The 17,799-nt window shown below is 42.3% G+C and overlaps 1 protein-coding gene across 12 annotated transcripts in view; it reads left to right on the top strand.

The window, feature by feature from the left end:
• Positions 1-17,799, top strand: part of DOCK10 (dedicator of cytokinesis 10) — a 144,253-nt gene that overhangs the window by 39,604 nt on the left and 86,850 nt on the right. For 7 of the 12 annotated variants that reach the window (XM_072933222.1, XM_072933221.1, XM_072933223.1 and 4 more), the window contains exon 2: positions 16,765-16,884. In XM_072933222.1, coding sequence (XP_072789323.1) covers positions 16,765-16,884 — 120 coding nt within the window. Of the gene's footprint in view, positions 1-6,194; positions 6,538-16,764; positions 16,885-17,799 lie in introns of those variants that run through there. The other 5 variants (XM_072933220.1, XM_072933225.1, XM_072933227.1 and 2 more) reach the window with 4 other exon arrangements.

The raw sequence follows: 17,799 nt of genomic DNA, 5'->3' as shown, positions 1-17,799 counted from the left end.
TTGCATATTTTGCTTTTGTACACATCAGCAGGACAACATGTCTAATGGGAAGTTTATTCTTCCAACCTGATTGCTGGTGTAAGAAGCAGCATTTTGTTTGCCCCGAGAGAGTAAGCGCAGCGCAGTTGGCTGTGATGGCTGCAGTGCCCTGGGAGCCTGGCACTGGCACAGGGCACCGGCTGGCAGCAGCACGGCACAGAACCAGTGCCCTGCTCCCTGTGCTCCCCGGGGCAGGAGAGGAACGGCAGCAGACACGAGAGCTGAGGCGATGCTGTCTGTAAATGAGACCATCACTAGGCTCTCTCCAAAGCCCCTTCCATTTTCATTCAGCCCTGTGGCAGAGGAATGTATCATATTTGTGCCAGCTGCACAAATGTGGGTTTCCAGCATGGGAAGCTGCTGAAATGATGCTGCTATTCATCAGTGTTCTTGTGGGCTGAGCTGACAGAAATGTGGTGGTGGCAGACTGGGAGCAGGATGCTGTGTGCAGGGGCAGCAGCATTCTCAGGCTGTGGGGCAGAGAGGGGTTCTCTGAAGCCGAGCCTGCTTCCCTAACAGGAGGACAGCAGGATGTGCTTCAGGAGCTGGGAATTCAGCAAAGGGGGTAGCAGGGGGGGTGTGGTGTTACCAGCCAGCCCTGGTGTTGAGGTGGGGAAAGGCCATCGGGTGCTGTGTGGGTGATCAGGCCGGGAGCTGCCAAACTGCTCTCCCGAGGCCTCCTCCTCAACCCATCGGGGACCCCTCTGGCCCTGGGTGAATTCTCTGGCAAGGCACAGACAACCTGTGCATGGCTCCTGTCACCACCAGTTCAGCTGGAAGGGCTGTTCCAGCCGTGCATGCAGGGCAGAGACACAGCAGCCTCTCCCAAAGGAGTTCTGTGTGCTTGCCCTGATAGCTGGGGCACAAAGAGAAGGTGAAGGCACAGAGGGAGGAATGGCTGAGATCAGCACACAGTCTGCCTGGGAAGAACAGAGATGGATTGACACAGGCAGAGTCTCTGACACCAGGGAGTGCTCTCTGGAAAGGTCTGTTAGCAGAGCTCTGACAGATAGAAGGGCTGCTTTTCATGGATATTTATGCAGGGCCACTGTCCCCCTGCCTTGGAGAACTCACCTTGTGTGCTGATGTCTATTTAAGTGTGATGGATTCCCAGCCCTTTGCCTGATCAGAGTGAGCTGTATGGATGTGTGGGCAAAATGCAAGCACCAGCTGCTCTAAAGGCTTTGTGGAGTGTGTCTATGCAAGGCTTCATGTATCAGCTTAAGCTGTTAGACCATAGGTGGAGTCATAGTTCTGAAAAAAAAAGTCATTCCATTTCAGTTGATTCAGATGAATACCAGAATGCCTTTGCAAAAGGTTGCTTTAGACCTAGTTTTTGCTAACTCTGTTTTTTACCTTTCTGTTTACATTGCTTTGGTTTCATGTTTTTCCTCTTTTTATTTTTCTAAAGGACATGGTTAAATGTTCATGGATCAATAGTGAGTATTTAATTCCAAAATAAAACCTCTTGGTTTGATTTGGGAGGGGTTTTTTTTGACAGGGGAGTTGGAGAGGAGAGAGAATGTTTAGTCTTTGACAAAGGCATTGGGGTGGAGGTTACTAGTGCTTTCTGTGGTTAGTGAAAAGCACCTATCTGTCCCTGGCCCCAGTGTAATGATCTGCTGTACCTGTCCAAGATGAAGCTTTTGGGAAGTGCAGTTTTTGGGGGCAGTCACACACCACTGCAGAGCTCGCACTCTTCCCAAAGCCCAGACGATGCAGGTGAGGTGAACGTGCTGTCCAGTCCCTGTCCCCTCAGCTTTGGTCCCAGAGGCCCATTAGGACATTTTTCTGTCATATCTGAAAAAAACACATCCAGTGTGTGGCCACTCAGTGCAGTGTTCTAGAGAGCATTGTGACCACAGAAAGGACAGTGTGTAATATCTGATCCTGCTGGCTTTGTCCAAACACAAAACTGGCTTCTGGCAGCATTGCCCTGTTCAGGGTATCACAGACTGTAGTGGGGGTCTTGCTGGGGATTAACATGAAAAGCAGCATCAGCCTGTGTATCTGCACTGCCTGAATGCTGTGGGATATTAACTGTGTAAATCTCCTCATTATTGGCCTCAGAAGATGAGTACACCAGCTATATCTCCAAGTTTTGGAGAAAATTATGTGAAAATTGAGTAGTATTAAAATTTTAAAAGAAACACATAAAGAGCTCATCGTGACACTCTCCAAAAACCATGATTTTTTTTCTTCTCCCCAGTACCTGAGCTAATAGCTGCCTGTTGCCCATGTGCCAACCTGTAACCATGGTCACAGAGTGCAGGATTTTTTCTGCTTCTACCCCAGGGGCTGGGTGTTGGGCAGAGCTGGCATCCTCTGGTTTTTATTCTATGTCTTTATTGTAGTGGTTCTACCAGGGACTCTGATGTGCTAGAAGTGCCACAAGCCATTCAAGGGAGGTGGGGAGGTTCTTATCTGCACTCTGCCAAGTTGTGAAATGTTAAGTGTATCAGAAGATCTCTCAGTACTGGTCTATGCTGCACAGACTTTCTGAATGGCAGTGTCACTGTCATCACAGGGGTCTTAGCTTATAAATGAAACAAGGTTTTTTTATGAAAAGCTGTTTCGTTTCAGAATTTAACCTCAGCATAGGCCTAATATGCAGTTGATGCAGCTTGTTCTAGCAAAAGGAGCTTTCTTATTTGTTAATTAAACTTTTTCTCAAGTCTGTTAAACAAAAGGCCTGAGTCAAGATTATACAATTATTCATCTATACACTGGCATAAGTCAAGATTGTGTTTTTGACTTGCAGTCTATTCAGGTCAGCATTGCTCCCAGACAGAAGTCCTGAGCTGAAGGGAAGCATTCATTCCCTGAAATTTGCTATGAATTTGATGTTTGCATGAGATTTTTTTTTTTCTTCTCTCAATCTGGGTGGAAAAAAATGCCAGTGTGACAAACAAAAGTATCAGTCCTTGATGCTGCTTGGTTAGAGTTGGTAGATTGTATTATTTCAGAAGGACAGTATGGTGAATTGATGATTTGCAACACAGTGAATATTCAGCCTGTTTGGGGTGTCTTTTATGTTAGTGAAGATACACGCTTTAGGAACTGTATTTTTGTATCTTTCTATGTCTCCTAGCAAAGCACTATCAAAATGCATTTTCCAGTGGTCACATTATGTACTGTAGCAGTGAATTTGTTTTGTTCAATGCTATTTTTTACATATTGCTGTATATCACAATTCAAACTGAAGTAAATGAAGCATGACAATTAAGAGATCTAAAAGAGAAATTAGAAACTCCAGAAAAAATGGAGGAAAAAGGAATTAAAGTTAATAAAGAACTTGTACCCCTCTTGGAAAGTTAAGTGCTAGTGGTTCTGCAGCAAAAGGAATACATAGTTTTTCCTTAACTGGAGCAGAGGTATCAAATATCATTATTCTTCCCATCTAGATATTTATACATTTCTGAAAACTGCTGGGAGCAGATGAACATGTCCCACAGAGCAGACTAGAAGGCAATTAAACATTTAATTGATTACTTTACATAACAGAGTGTTTTTTGAAGGACTTTCAGCATCCTTATTTTGATTCTATGTATTAGGTACAACAGTTCACAAATATAAACCAAGGCTTGTGGTTTTCCTGGAGCCAAATACCTCTCTTTTTGGAATAGCTTGAGGTGTGGATAATACTTCTCACCTTGCACATTATGGTTCTGAATTTAAAAGCAGTACAAGAGCTTTATTCATATTAACATAACCAATTTTATAATAATCTTAAATTATCTGGCACCTTTAACTGAAGAGATGGAACTATTGAGGAAAAGTTAGGAAATCTTTTACAGTCATACTGATGCTAATGAAGTTTATTTTGTACTTTGCTACAGTACAAAGCATTATTAGACATTTGAATGGTTTTTTTATTCCCCATTACAAGAGGGATTTGCATCCAAAACAGATCTAAGAAAGTGGAGTCTTTATTTGCAGTTGTTTACTATTATTTTGGTTCATATCTCTGTGTGAGTGCTGTAGCTTATTTGTTATTTCAGTGCTTCAACTTTTAAAGCCCTAGTGTTTAGAAAATACAGTGATTTTAGTATTTTTTAGTATGAAAACCTATCTGCCAGAGATATGACAATAAATGAGGATTAATAATAATATTAGGAATGAAAATCTTTTGGACAGAAGACAGTGGAGTAAACTGGATGAGGACCAGCTGGAAGTTTGAACCTAAGCTCATATTTTGTGTTATTTTTTAGTAATTCAAGTTCATTAAAGTTTCAGGAAGTGCTAGTGACCCTTATCTCAGTGGGAAGGGCACCCTGGACAGGCTGCTCTGTGCTGTGGGAGGCAGGAAGCTGAGGAGAGCCTTGCCAGGGAAAGGAAGGATGGAACTCTGCTTGTTCTGGGTGACACTTGAGTTAAGGAGTGGATAAGCAGAGGAGCCTCAGAGGAACTGATACCTGCCCAAAGTTAAGCCAGCAGGGCTGATGATTCCAGCATTAAATTTAACTTCTGGCAAGGAGCTCTGGTCTTGGCAGCCACGATCTGTGTTACATGAGAGGCACCAGGGACTGCAGTAGAGATAGCGTGGTAGTTTGAGAGAAAACAAGGGAGATTCCAGCTTGGTTAATGCTGTGCTTCTATATTGGTAGCTACTTGAAATGTCTGCATACCTTGGCAAAGGGTTTCTGTTGTCTTTTTTGTTTCCTAGGGCCAGACAGATGCCTTTCACCACTAAGCAGGAGTACAGTGAAATCTGTTTTAGGACATCACACAGCAGGCTGGTAGCACTCAGTTTAAAAGAGTTGATCTTCTCAAAGGCAAAGCTGAATGACAAAGATAATGCTGAGGTGGGGGGTTAATTCAAGAGTAGCACCATGTTTTAACTTTGGAAGAGGAAAGCAACTGGTCAGACGGATGTGGTTTTGTCGTGTTCAGGGTAGGATGTGCTGGGCTGTGTTTCTGCTCTCCCAGAATGGAAACCTACCATATGGAACAATCCTTGGAACTCCTGAAGAGGTTTGTTACTTTGGATCAAATGTTACTAATCTTGAGAAATGTGTGAAAGAGTTCCTAGATTTTTTAGAACTCAGAATTATTTGTTAGAAAGGAAAAAAAAAAAAGGTGCTCAGGATAAAGTTGCAGATCTCAAACAGAGTAATTAATTAATTCAAAAAAGTTGTGAGAATGGTGCTTATTGTCCAATTGGCAAAAAATACAGAATGAGAAAGCAGAAAAACTATCTCTTTGTCCTAGCTATGCACACAGATACTCAATAAACATAAAAACCTAATGCATGCCTCCTAAGGGCTGAGTGCATAGGGAAGTGCAGCATTGCTGCTGCAGCAAGATGAGTGCTCAGCTGGAGCAAAGAAGAAAAGGGTTTGTGTGTGAGTCTGCACATGTGTAGACACTGAGGGAGTTTGTTCAGTTTTAAAAGACCTTTGTCCCCTGCCAGCCTTCAGACAGCTGAGCACTGGGTGAGTGTCCTACCTTAATTAAGGATAATTTTACTAGCCATCTCACTGCTCCTGTTGCCACTGCAGTTCTGAGGCACTGAGTGAGGGCTTCTACATTGCCAAGGTGCTTCAAGTATTGCCCCTGTGTGGGGTAGTGGGCAAGGGGAGCTGCTGGCATTTCCCACGTGTGGGGCATTTGGGGAGCAGGCTCAGTCCGGCAGCTTTACTTCTCCTGAGGTGGGAGCAGGGTGTGAAGCAAAAAAGTTCTTAGCTGGCAGGTTACAAGCACTTCTAAATCCTGCTTTTTCCAAGCCAAAAATGTATTTTGGACATTAGCATATTAATTTATCTGTTTTCCCCTTTTTTTAACTGTCTGCAAATATAGGAATTTGCAGGGCTCTTCCTCTTATTGGTGTTTCACGCTCCTTTGAAAGGGGAACTGCTACCTTGGTCCAAAAGCAGAGATGGCCCTGGCAGCACAAATCTGTCACTGCATGCTCTGTGGTCCAAGTCGGCTGCCAAAGGGCTCTGTAGGAGATGGCTGTGCTGTGAATGACTTTTTTTATCTTGCAGACACACATGAAGTAAAAGTGCAGCTGTTTTGGCTTTCGAATCGGGGAGGGTGGGGAGGAGAAAGGATGTAATGGTGTTTGAGACAAAGATAGATGTTCACTTGCAGTGTTTTTTCTACAACTTCCTATTTCGATTTGCATTGGAGGTGGGGACTGGGTGTTTTTATGGTTTAATGAGACTCTCTTGCTTTAATAGCAGAATGTTGTTCACAGGAAGAAATGAGTTATTGCTGGTTTTCTTCTTCTTTCTGTTCAGTTACTGTGGATACAGCATGTAACTTTTAGACCTACTTCTCCCTTGAACAGCATATGCAGCTTCCAGTTGTTGTGCTGAAGCTGCTGAAGGAAGGAGGTTATAGGAGCACACTTTTTAAACAGATATTGTTGGCCGCTTAATTCCTACGGATACAATGAGCTTTCGTGGGAGATTCAGAAGGGAGGCCAGTGAACTGCGGAGGAAGAGAAAGACCACTAGGAGAGTCAATCAAGGAGAAATTCAAAGATTAAGCTGTGTGAGTATGCACCCTTCTTCCACCTCTTCTGAGAAATGGCTAAGAAATTGCAGGTCACTCTTAGGACTACACTTTGGAAAGAGTAGGATTTATTGCTTGTTGTTTATGTAGGAGTCACCAAGCCTCATTCAGTCTGTAATTAGGGACTGAGCACTGGAGAATGAGACTGAAGCACAGGGAGTTCTGGAGTTTACAGAACTTGGGCGCATTAGGGAGACTTAATGACAGCCTTACATTGGTGGTCAGAAATACTCTGAGAGCAGCAGTGTTTGACAGTCTCTCTGGCACCTAAAGAAGTGCCCAGAAGTTCCATGAAAATTCATAGTGCTTCTTCTGGAATGGAAAGTTCCTCTGTGCTATTTCGGAGTTCGTGATCTGCGATGGGCACCTCTCAAGGCCAGGAAGAGGAGGAAGACAGTGCAGGGAGCCACTGGAGAAAGCTCCAGAACCTTTGGTGGAAAGCTAGGGTGAGGTTCTTCCCCATGGGCTACACAGCAGCTTTGCCACTGATTAACACATAAACTGTGTTGTGCCTAAACTTCCCTGGCTGAAATTGAAACTGCAGACAGCAAGAGGTAAAACGCTCAGAGCCTGCTGTTGAGGAGTCTTAGGCAAGGACTGGTTTTCAGTGTCTTCACTTGAAAGTATGCTTTAGCTCATAAACATTTAATGGCTTCCCCAAGAAGAGACAATCAATCCATCAATCCTTTTCCTCAAGGCAAGAGGTGTTTGGTTTTCTTCCATCGTTTTGTTCATCCAGTTGCTCTGTTTGCAATTGTGTGTGTGCGTGCAGAGGGCACTTTTGAGGCTTTTCAGCATGTTCAGTGTAACAGAATCAGTGATAATGCAACCAAGAAGAGTATTCTCATTTTCTTTTTTAAATAGGAAGGAAAAGAACTTTGCAGTTGTAACACTTGGTCACCAGTGAAGCTGTTTGTGGTTCATCTAGTAGTGTAAGGGTTTTGCTTGTGACTAGCTGCCTTTTTGGATAGGCACTTTACATGGAAGTGGCTCTTTTTGGCAAAGCTACTTTATGGTGTAGTTTCTGCTGCCCTGAGCTATTGGCATGCAGTCAAAGATGACATGTTTGAGCTTCATGATCAAGGGTTCCAGGAATCAGCTGCATTCAGCTGCTGGTGCTGCTGAAAGCATCTAACCCTGGCAGGCCACAGGGCTTTGGTAGGAGGTAGGCACTGCTTACTTGACTTACCCTCTAAAATCCTGGTGAGGAGGGATTTTTGTCATTATACAAATCCTGACTGGACTTTATTAGTGCTCACCAGAGGTGGTTGCAGCCTTACAGGAAAGGATGGTTGGAAATAAAGTCCAAATGGTAACAATAAGCCAGCAGCCTGCCTGCAGATAAAGAGGAATATATTTGTTCACTTTTGCGTGTATCCTCAGATAACAGGAACCGAGCATTCAATTTAGTGGTTCTAAATAGAAATATCAACACTGCATTGTAGTTTGACCTAAAATGTACAGCACTTGTAACCCTGGGCCTGTTGCCTGTAATTGGAAGTAGAAAACAAGCCTGTTTCATCAGAAGCTTGTGGGTCACACTGCATTTCCCCTGACGTGGATGGCTCCTCTATGTCAGCTGCATAGCTCAGCAGGGGAATCTGTGCTGATTTCTGTTCTTTTCAAACATAAGATAGACTAAGATGGGTCACTGTGTCATGTTACTCTGTAGATGTATTTCTCAGTAGTTTGTTTAGCCCTTAGGAAATGCAGGCGCACTTGGCTTTATTTTTGTGCCTTGCAATCTGTGTCTTTCTGCTCAATGTTTCATAATTGGAGCATGTTAAATCTTTGGCCTACAGGCACTTTTTGCTATCAACCAGCAGCCAATCTCTCCTTCATGCATTAGCCCTCTGCACCTCCACACACATTTCAAAGTGATGTCAGCTCCCACTGCAGTTGTAAAGGATTTTGTGTATAGGGACCTTACTCAAAGAGTACATTTCTTCAGGTATTATTCTTAGACCTGTATTTTCTGTTGATTGACTCGCATTATTTGCTGGGCGCTCCTTTTTTTTTTTTTGTAAGACTAATTATTATCTGATTAGCTTTAATTGTTAGTTCCCCTGAACCTGTACACTGATAACCATGGGTCTCCCTAATTCTTCCAATTTGCACAAAAGGAAGGGACCAGTTTGCCTGTTGCTCTATTCACTTCTGCTATTGCTGTGTAAATGCTGTAGGTGTCAAAGCTGGGCTTCTGCCCCCGCTAGGAGTGCTGCTTAAGGGCAAAAATTAGGAGTATCTTTTCTTTAAATGTAGATTTTCCTGAGCCTACAAAGACTGTCTATGTGAAGTTTCACATATGTATGTGTGTGCATACATGCTCCAACAGCCTCAGAAGTGCTGTTTTCACAAACTTTATACTGGAAGCTGACAAGTTTTGGTCCAATCCAGTGCATGCATTTTTCAGGCTGGTGTTGTTAACATTTCTGCCTGGGCCTCTGCTCACCTGCAGCTGTGCTGGAAGAAGCAGACATGAATCAAAGCATATCCCCAGAAGAGCTGAACTAGACTCAATCCAGCATCCCCTTTGTGGTGCCCAGGGCAGGACAATGCCCTTTTCCTTCCCTGGACTGAAGTAATCACTAACGAGACAAGTGCCTGAGCAGAACACTCCACTCTGTTGGCAGCTCCTCTCTGCTCCCCCACAGTTCCCATCCTTTCTGCCCAGTCCCCTTCCACCATATCCTACCTGTCTCTTCAGATTGCTGCATGAAGAGCAGTGAATTGCATCTTTGGCTTTTGCTTGCTTTCTTTATGAATAGATTCTGTATGATAGATTCAAGGAAAGCCTTTTGTTGGTAAAACTGCACTTTTTTTTTTTTTTCCAGGTTTAGGTCAGGTAAGGGGAGAGAAAGTGGCTGGGTTTTGCTAGGTTAGAAGTCTATGTAAATTATATTTAAAAAAAAAAACAAACTTATGATGCTTAACAAAACTTTCTTGTTTTTCCCCTGAGGTGACCTATGGGCAAATATTTAGTCTAGGCTTCAGAAGTCCTCACTATTTAGAAGTTGTTATTCTTGACATTTTGAAAAGCCAACCAGTTAAATCCAAATTTAAAACTTAGCACTTTCTTGTCAGTGGCTGATTTTTCTAGTTTTATGATTAAATTAAGTTTTTTAATCTTTCTAAGGAGAGTTTCAAGATAGTACATAAGCAGAGAGAACAAGTAAGTTGTTGCCATGTTACCCTGAATGTTTTTTGCAGATTGTACTGATAATTTTATTAACTGTCTAAAAGGACAAGTGCTATTCCATGAAGATGGACATTCCAGAGTCACAAGGCTGCAATGCCAGGTGCACAATCATGGTTGGGAAGCAGAATTTAGGAAATGCATATGACTGAGTCAAACACAGCACAAAGCATCTCCTCTCACCCCCCAGCTGGATGCTTTGCTGAACCAACAATCCTGTGTGGCTTCCACAGTTTAACCATGAGGCAGGTAGTTTTATGGAGGCTGGAGCTTTCAAAATTCATAATGAAAGGTACAGTAAGTTCTGTCTTGAGAAACAGGAGGTGCTAGAAGGAGTGGGTCACGCCCAGGTGCCTGAGAGCAGATCTCTGTGGTTTGAGCAGCCTGAGCCCTGGCCACTCGCCGTGCTGGAGCGGCTCCGGGGGCTCCAGCTGGACCATCAGTTGACATGAGAGTTTTGAGTTAGCTCATCCCCATGAGAAGTGTTTCTGTTTTTCAAGACATGCTGAATTATCTTACAGTAATTTTTAAAGCTGGGACATAATACAAAGTAGACTTATATAGGTGGGGATGCACAAAACAATGGTAATGTAAGCAAGTAGGATTCATCCTATCCCAGCTGTATTTGTACAAATTCTCATTTAGTCAAGCAGGTCACTTACTGGTATCACAATTTTCTTTGAATAAAAAGGCTTTAAAGATAGAAAATTACTTTTCACCTTTGTTATTCCCCGAAGGGTCTTCAACAGGTTTCCTTTCTTTTGCTGTGCTTGAGCTGATGGGTACTATAGCACTTTGTCAAGTAATTTTTGAAGCACTAGGAATTGGGGATTGGATTCTTCATAATTCTTTGTGATTTTCTCTCTAGCAGAATCGTGTGGGAACTGGAAATCCCCTTAATGAAATTTATTGGAACGTTGGCTTCAGTGCTGACACTGAAGAGTATATTAGTTGTGTTGTACCACCCTGACTGGATTCTTTCCAAGTGCAATTCTCCAAGGTTTACTGAAAGTCATGACAAATTAAACATTTTGGACCTGACAAGTGAATGTGTTTTAAAGTAGGAGGGGGTGTGTCAGAGAAAATTTTCCTTGTACCACTAATTTTAATAAATTTGTTGACTGTGAATGACATACTGAGCCAAAGGAAGCCTTTGTAATGTGGCCAGAGAGCTTGTTGACTGTAAATAGATGCAGAACAGGCCAAGCAGTCGTAAAGAAGAGATCTAAATCAAAAGGAGAGACCATCTGCCTGCTGGTTCTGGCTGTGCCTCCCGATCCATTCTCCAGATACCCTTTGCAGACCTTGAATTGCCTGCCCTTTTGTTTGAAATGCAAAACTCATTTTCCTTAAAGGAAATCTGTTACATGATGCAGAGGGTGCTGAGAGCAGAGGGAGGGCAGGCCTGTGGGGTGAAGCATTTTGCGTGGGTGATTGCTGTCACTCCCAGCTCAGCTGCTGGAGGCTCTTGGGGACCCCTTAATCCCAGAGTGGCTGTGCTGTCTGCTTCCCCTGGATACAAGTGCTGCCATGGGATTCCTGCCAGCAGTACACGGGGTCTTGGGCTGCTTCCCCATGATCTGGTGAGGAAAAGGTTCACCCAGTGGAGATATCCTTCCCATGGAATTCTCACAGGCACCAAACTGCTCTGCTGCCCCTTGGATAGAGACATACTTTGGTCCTACAGAAATGCACAAGTTTTGGTGGCTGCACAAAACCCAAATTGTTTTATAGCTTCAGCTCCTTCAGTGCTCAGGCAGCTGCAGGTAGCACATCTCAGAACTGCTGGGCATGCTGGATCTCTGGCATATCTGAGGCAGGGTTAAATTCAGCCTTTATGCCGCATTTTCTCCAAAAGTTGGAGTTCTGGTTGTTCTTTAGCTTCAGTTTGGACAGGCATGGCAAAGAAATATTCAACTGAAGTTGGCCTGCCTTGGTGGAATATAATTAGCTACATATATTAACGATTTGAAAACATAGAAAGACGTGTTATATCAGAGACACAGTGTTTAACTGGGGAAAGGAAAAGAAGAACAAAGGAGTGTAAGAAACACTTCATGTTGGTGTTATCCTAGAAAGCAGATTAATTTGTTGTTGTGAGTTTTGGTGGGATTTGGTTTGGTTCATAATATCATTAAGAAGTCTAAAAAAATGAAGGAAGGTGAAGGTGTTGTTTTAATAAGTGGCCTTTTGTCTTTCAAGTGCCCATTTCAGTATTTCAAATGTATATTAGAATTAATTGTCATTTTTGACAAGCCATAGCTTGGATGAAATATAAAATCTGAGTCTTGCTTGATCTTGATCACAGTAGTTTTGACTCTCTTTGTGAGCATAGGTCCTCCTGTCCCAGAGACAGGGTGAGGGCAACTGAAGTCCAGGTAACTGAAGTCCATCACCTTCATTCTGTTATCTGTTTCCTTATTTTTTTTTTTCTTCCTTTTGTATGGAAGAGAAAGAATTAATTTAAACACCTCTATTAAATTCAATAAATTCTAGATATTCATGACTTGATGTCAGAATAATATGACATTAAAGCTTAGAAATCATAGCAGTTAGTCTAGCTTATTTTTAGAATGGGGAAGTTCTTGGGATGACTGTTCAGAGACTATTGTCTCTGTTACATCGTTTCCTCCTTCAGAGAGTGTTCACAGAAATGCAGCTTTAGGAGGATGAGATATAATTATGAAGAAAAGATGGGTACTAGCATCAGTGTACAATGTCTGTGCATCTGGAGGCAAGTCAAGTACCATATTTAATTCTGTAATATCATTTATGGGGATATTTTGGGTAGTTACTACTGGGAAATATAATCCTTTTTTACCTAGACCAGAAGATGCTGCCAGTGAAGCCATATATCACTGGTGGAATCTGGCTGGTTTCACCCCTGTGAAACTATATTGTCCTCCTATGGTATTGGCTCTGATTTAACATCTCTCCAGTGTTCCAAAGGAGTGTGGAAAAGCTGGCTCAACAACATCCGAAGCTACACTACACTGTCAGGGTGTGAAGTAAATGGTACTGCTGAGAATGTTGTAGCAGGTGAGGAGTCTGAGAGTGACTTTTTACTAGATGTATTCACAACCATTTCAGCACAACTAAATTCATTACTCACTTGAGATGGGGAATATAAAAAGCATTACAGAAATCCAAGCCAGCATAATTCGATTTTGGCATGGATTGCCAGGTTGGCCTGTTTCCAAAAAGAACAGACAAGTTAAATTGAGAAGAGGCAGTGCTGTGGTTATTAAATTAGCTTTAAATCACCCCCACTCATTTTCAGATCTCTGCTAGTGCTTGCAGGGAGGAATTTGCTAATCCCAACATCACTGCTTCTGTCTGCTTGGGAGGAAAAATCCGAGCAGCCACCCCACAGCAGCAGAGATAAGCTGCTAACTAACCAGCTGCCACTTCCCATCACAACTGCAGCACGAGCATTGCACCGCTGAGCCTTGCCAAGTCCCAGATACTGGCTCTGCAAAGGATGGAGTCAGTGTCCACAGAGCAGTATTATGGTCTGTAGGAACATGCAGAATTGATGAAGAGAGGCATCATGTTTATTACACTATCATGCTGGATGCTGGCTGGGAATGGACTAAATTATCTCTGCAGCCACTGTATTGACAAGGATGGGCTATTACTTGCATCTATGATTTATGGGAGCTGCCATAATACAGTATTGCATTTTACATGGGATTTTGCTGTACTGACATGGAAGGAAGAATGTAATTTTTATTGCATCAGTAGAAAAATATCAGCATAAATTGTGAAGTGCTTCAGTGAAAAGTTTTGCAGTAGGTCTGATAATGTCATATCTATTTGTATTTAGTTCAGATGTGTAATGTTTCTCCAAAGACTTCTCTGTTAACATCTGTTAAAATGCTTCCATCAGATCATGCCCTTTGCAGCACTGAGAGTAGGAGAATTAGTGCTGTGGGAACAGTGATGTTCATGCTTGCTGTGTTCCTCTGCTTCAGGGTTTTCTCGAGCTGTATTTTTGTCTCATGTAAATGACCTTGCAGCTGCCAAGGAGAAGTCTCCCCCTGGAGTGTTAGGGCAGCTTTCAGCAATGGCTTTGTGAGCATTGCTGGTTTCTGAAGAGCAAAGAGAGGGCAATGTGGCATAGCTTACCCTGCCTCCACTTGCACCCCAAAATATGCAGAGTATTAATTTTGGAGGGGATATAGCTGCGTTCACCCCAACCTTACCGGGATTTCCAGGGGGAAGAAGGAATACCTCTCTTCCTTCTGCCAGCCCCAGCAAAAAGGGTGGTTTCCACAGGCGTAGAAAACCTGCAAATGCTACACATTTTTATGGGATTTCCCTGTATTTCAAGAGAAGTCCCAAGATTTGTGGGGTTTCCCAGCTCTTCCCTAGTCTACAACTTCAATAGGAAGGTGACTACTTATGTTATTGGTTTGCCTAATGTTTTTTAGGAGATTTTGAAAACTGTCATTCATGTTGTTTCCAAGGAGCATCTGACCAAGATTGAGATTGTGTTGACACGTCTTGTTTTGGAGAGCAGACATTTTATGATTTCAGTGGCATATCTGTCTTACTAAGAGTTGAGATTGTTGCAGAATCGTTAGCCTGACAGTATCAGCTCTCGGAAGGGAGCGTTATCAGTGTAGTCAATGTCACAAATTTTCTGCAGAAAATGTTCATGTTTTAGTGAAACTATTATATAGGAAAAATGCCTATGTGAAGCACTGGTGCCTCATAAATGTCTGTGCATATATTTCTTTTATTTGGAATTTTCTGGTAAATGGTTGCTATAAGGTTTCCTTCTGAAGTTGCACTACTACAGTTTGCTTTCTGCTGAACTTGAAGTGAACTTCATTCAGGCCTAGGTATCATTACCAAAATCAGTGGTACAGCATCGATGGTACACTCAGTGTGCACTGGTGTTTTCTCTTCATGTTTCTAACTCCTTAACATATATGTTTATAAAGTAATATTTAATGAATAGATACAGTGACAGGTTTAATGACAAAAAGTCTGAAACTCCTGTCAAAAAGATACTGCAGTGACTTAACACAATTTGGAAGGGAATGAGAGCAAGCTGTGTATGGTGACATGGCCAAGTGACCCCATTAAGTTCCTGTAGGGAGCCACTGTCAGCACAAGAAAGAGGAGACCTCCCTAAGGGATATGGCTGATACTGAGCCCAAGAGCTCCTTGAGCAGGGCTGGATCATTGCGTGTCAGCTGGGGCAGGCCAGGGCTGAGTACTGGCTTGGGACAGCTTAAGGTGATACGGCTGGGTTCACATGAAATCTTATATCCTAGCAGGGCTCCTTCTTAACTGGACATCACAAAACCAGAATCCAGTCCTGTTAAAATCCAGAATCTAAATCAAACATTGAAGTAGTTTTCTTTGATTTGTTATGGTTACGTGTTGATCTTGCCTGCCTTTTATAATCCTTCAATGTCTCAGCATCAGTAGATCGTGCTTGTGGCCTGTGAATGCTAAACAGTAATGATTTTTAGAAGTTTATTACTCTTAAGTGTGCAAATTGAAGTAATAGATTAAAAAGAGATGTAACTGATTCAACTGCTGAAGGAGCAGTTCTAACTTTTTTAATTGCCTTGCCAGACTTTGGTGGAGCTTTGATGCTTTAAGCATCAAAGTTGGAGTAGATGACCTGCAGAGGTCCTGAGTTATTTTGTGATTCTTGCAGTAGCTGTTCAGCAATTGAATAATTTTCTAAGAGCATGTGTATTCCTGTGTTTTAATCTAATTTGTGTGGCTGTGTTACTGATACTTAATTAAGCTATTCATAGATGCATTTGATGCCAAGGGGAGTCTTGGACTCAATACAGAAGGGTAACAATGTTCATAAAAATCTTGAGATGACTGTGATTACAGAATAAACAAGAACTTTCTAGGACAAAGTCAAAAGAGACAAGGGACTATTACATTTGAATTATTATATGTATAATGGACCATACATGAATGAGATAGGTAAAATCATATATGATGAACAATCTCATTGGAGAAATTTGTTTTATGGAGATGTCAAAGATTCCTTTTTCAATGCACTTTGGTTTTGATTTAGGGAAGACAGGAAAATTTTATATAATTTTGAATAGCCCAATGGAAGAACAGTGGATAAAATACTACTTATCTAATGTCCTCTTTTGAATCAGACTAAGAGAGTAAATGTTTCTGCATTTGCTTTCCACTAGTGTCCTTCTTCTCTCTCACCACTTTCATTTCCATCCCTTCTGGCAGTTCTCTTGCCCTTTCTCATTCACTCTTCCTGATGAAGAATTTTCAATTGAGCAAATGTTCTCACTCTAGTACATGACTCTTGATTTGTTTAATGTATTCTAGCATGTCAGCCAGGCTTCTCTTTTTCTATTTTTGGGTTGTATTTCAAGACACTGTGACTTTACTTTTTCCTGTGGTGGTTTCTTACTTTACTGCTGTTTCAGGCAATAGTAGTTCTGCTATGATGATACTAGTCCTGCTTTCTGACAAGAGATGCTGTGAATGCCAGATAGTTTATCCCAGGAGAATAACCTTGGATTATTACCAAGTAAAACAATATGGTGCCTTTCACAAGCTGCCAGCAGTTCAAAAGGTGAATTGTGTAAGACAGTGAAGAAATAAGTAGGTTTCTTATTCTGAAACATATCAGCTCTAAGTCCTGTCTTTGTTCAGTTCAAACTGTGTCCATCAGTTTTCTTGATGTACTTATGAAGAAACAGAGGGAGAATCCCTGAGACTTCCAGGTTGATTAACATGGTGGTTTCATTCTCTGTAATGAGCTGACAGATTGCTCTGGAATTTTGAGATGGAGAGTGGCTCTTACAAGTGACCCAACTTCCTCACTTCACTCTCGTGCATGAGCTCAGATGCAACAAGCTGAGCAGAATGGAATGAAAGGAGAAGTTATTCATGCTTTGGTGTACAGAAGTAAAAATGCCACAGACCTCAGTTTATGAAGGGTGAGAAAAGCAAATTTATGTGTAGAGAGATCACCTGATCTTTTCTTTTTTTTTCCACAGCAGGAAAAACCCAAACTCTTGGAGCCTTTGGATTATGAAGCTGTTATCACAGAAATCGAAAAAAATATTGGGGACAGCCAGTTTAAGGATCTGATATTATTCCCTGATGATGACTTTTCAGTAAGTACAAGGGAAATATGTGTTGTTCCTTTGCTTAGGTTTGCTTTGTTCATTGATTTAATCTCCACTGCTGGAGGGAGAGCTAGAAATTGTCCAAGGGCTCTCTAAGATTTTCTTAACTCATGCATAATGCCATACTTCCCTCCCACCAAATTCACTTGGCTTTTGGTTTGTTTTTGTTTGTTTGTTTTTTTTTCCTTTGAAATTTATATATGCATGACTTTCCTGCTCAAGATTAGATACATTTTGAAGGCCTGGTTGCTCCCAGATGCAGATGTTCAGGAACTCACAAAACATGTTATTCTATAATGTATACTTGTCTGTTTGCTCAGCACAGTATTAGTTTGGCCAGTCCTAGAATCTTTCCATACTAATATAGTCTAATTTAATCTGTAACTTCTGATCCTGTTCTGTTTGATATATTTGGCCACTGGTTAGAGTCTCTGGTGCTGAGGAAAACTCTCATGGTGGAACACTGAGGAGCAGTGGATCCCTGACCCCACAGCCGTGGAGCTGCCTGACCTCATCCTGGCTTTCCCCTTGCTTGTCCTGGCAAACTGCAGACACTGAGAGCCTGGAGGCCCAGGGCAGATCTCCAGGGGCAGTGCTGGGGTGCTCAGAGGGGTGCCTGGGGAGCTGTGTTGCCAAGAAGTGCATGGGCACATTGCCTGCATTGAGCAGCAACTTCTGCAAAGTCACCCCATCTTTGTATAACATTTAGGTTTTGATGAATAGGCATTCTCTAATGGAAAGACATTTCAATTTGTGACCAACTGTAGCTGCTCTGTGAGGGCCCTTCCCATCAGCTCATGGCACTGCTACTGTCCTAGGAGGGCAGCTTAATCTAATTGACTGCTTTGTTTTACTAAATGGCTCTATTTCCTTGGTGGCATTAACTGAGTTAATGTACTCATG

This window comes from Taeniopygia guttata, chromosome 9 (assembly GCF_048771995.1).
Source record: "Taeniopygia guttata chromosome 9, bTaeGut7.mat, whole genome shotgun sequence".
Taxonomy (NCBI): Eukaryota; Metazoa; Chordata; class Aves; order Passeriformes; family Estrildidae; genus Taeniopygia; species Taeniopygia guttata.
This window is presented reverse-complemented; position numbering and strand designations above follow the sequence as displayed.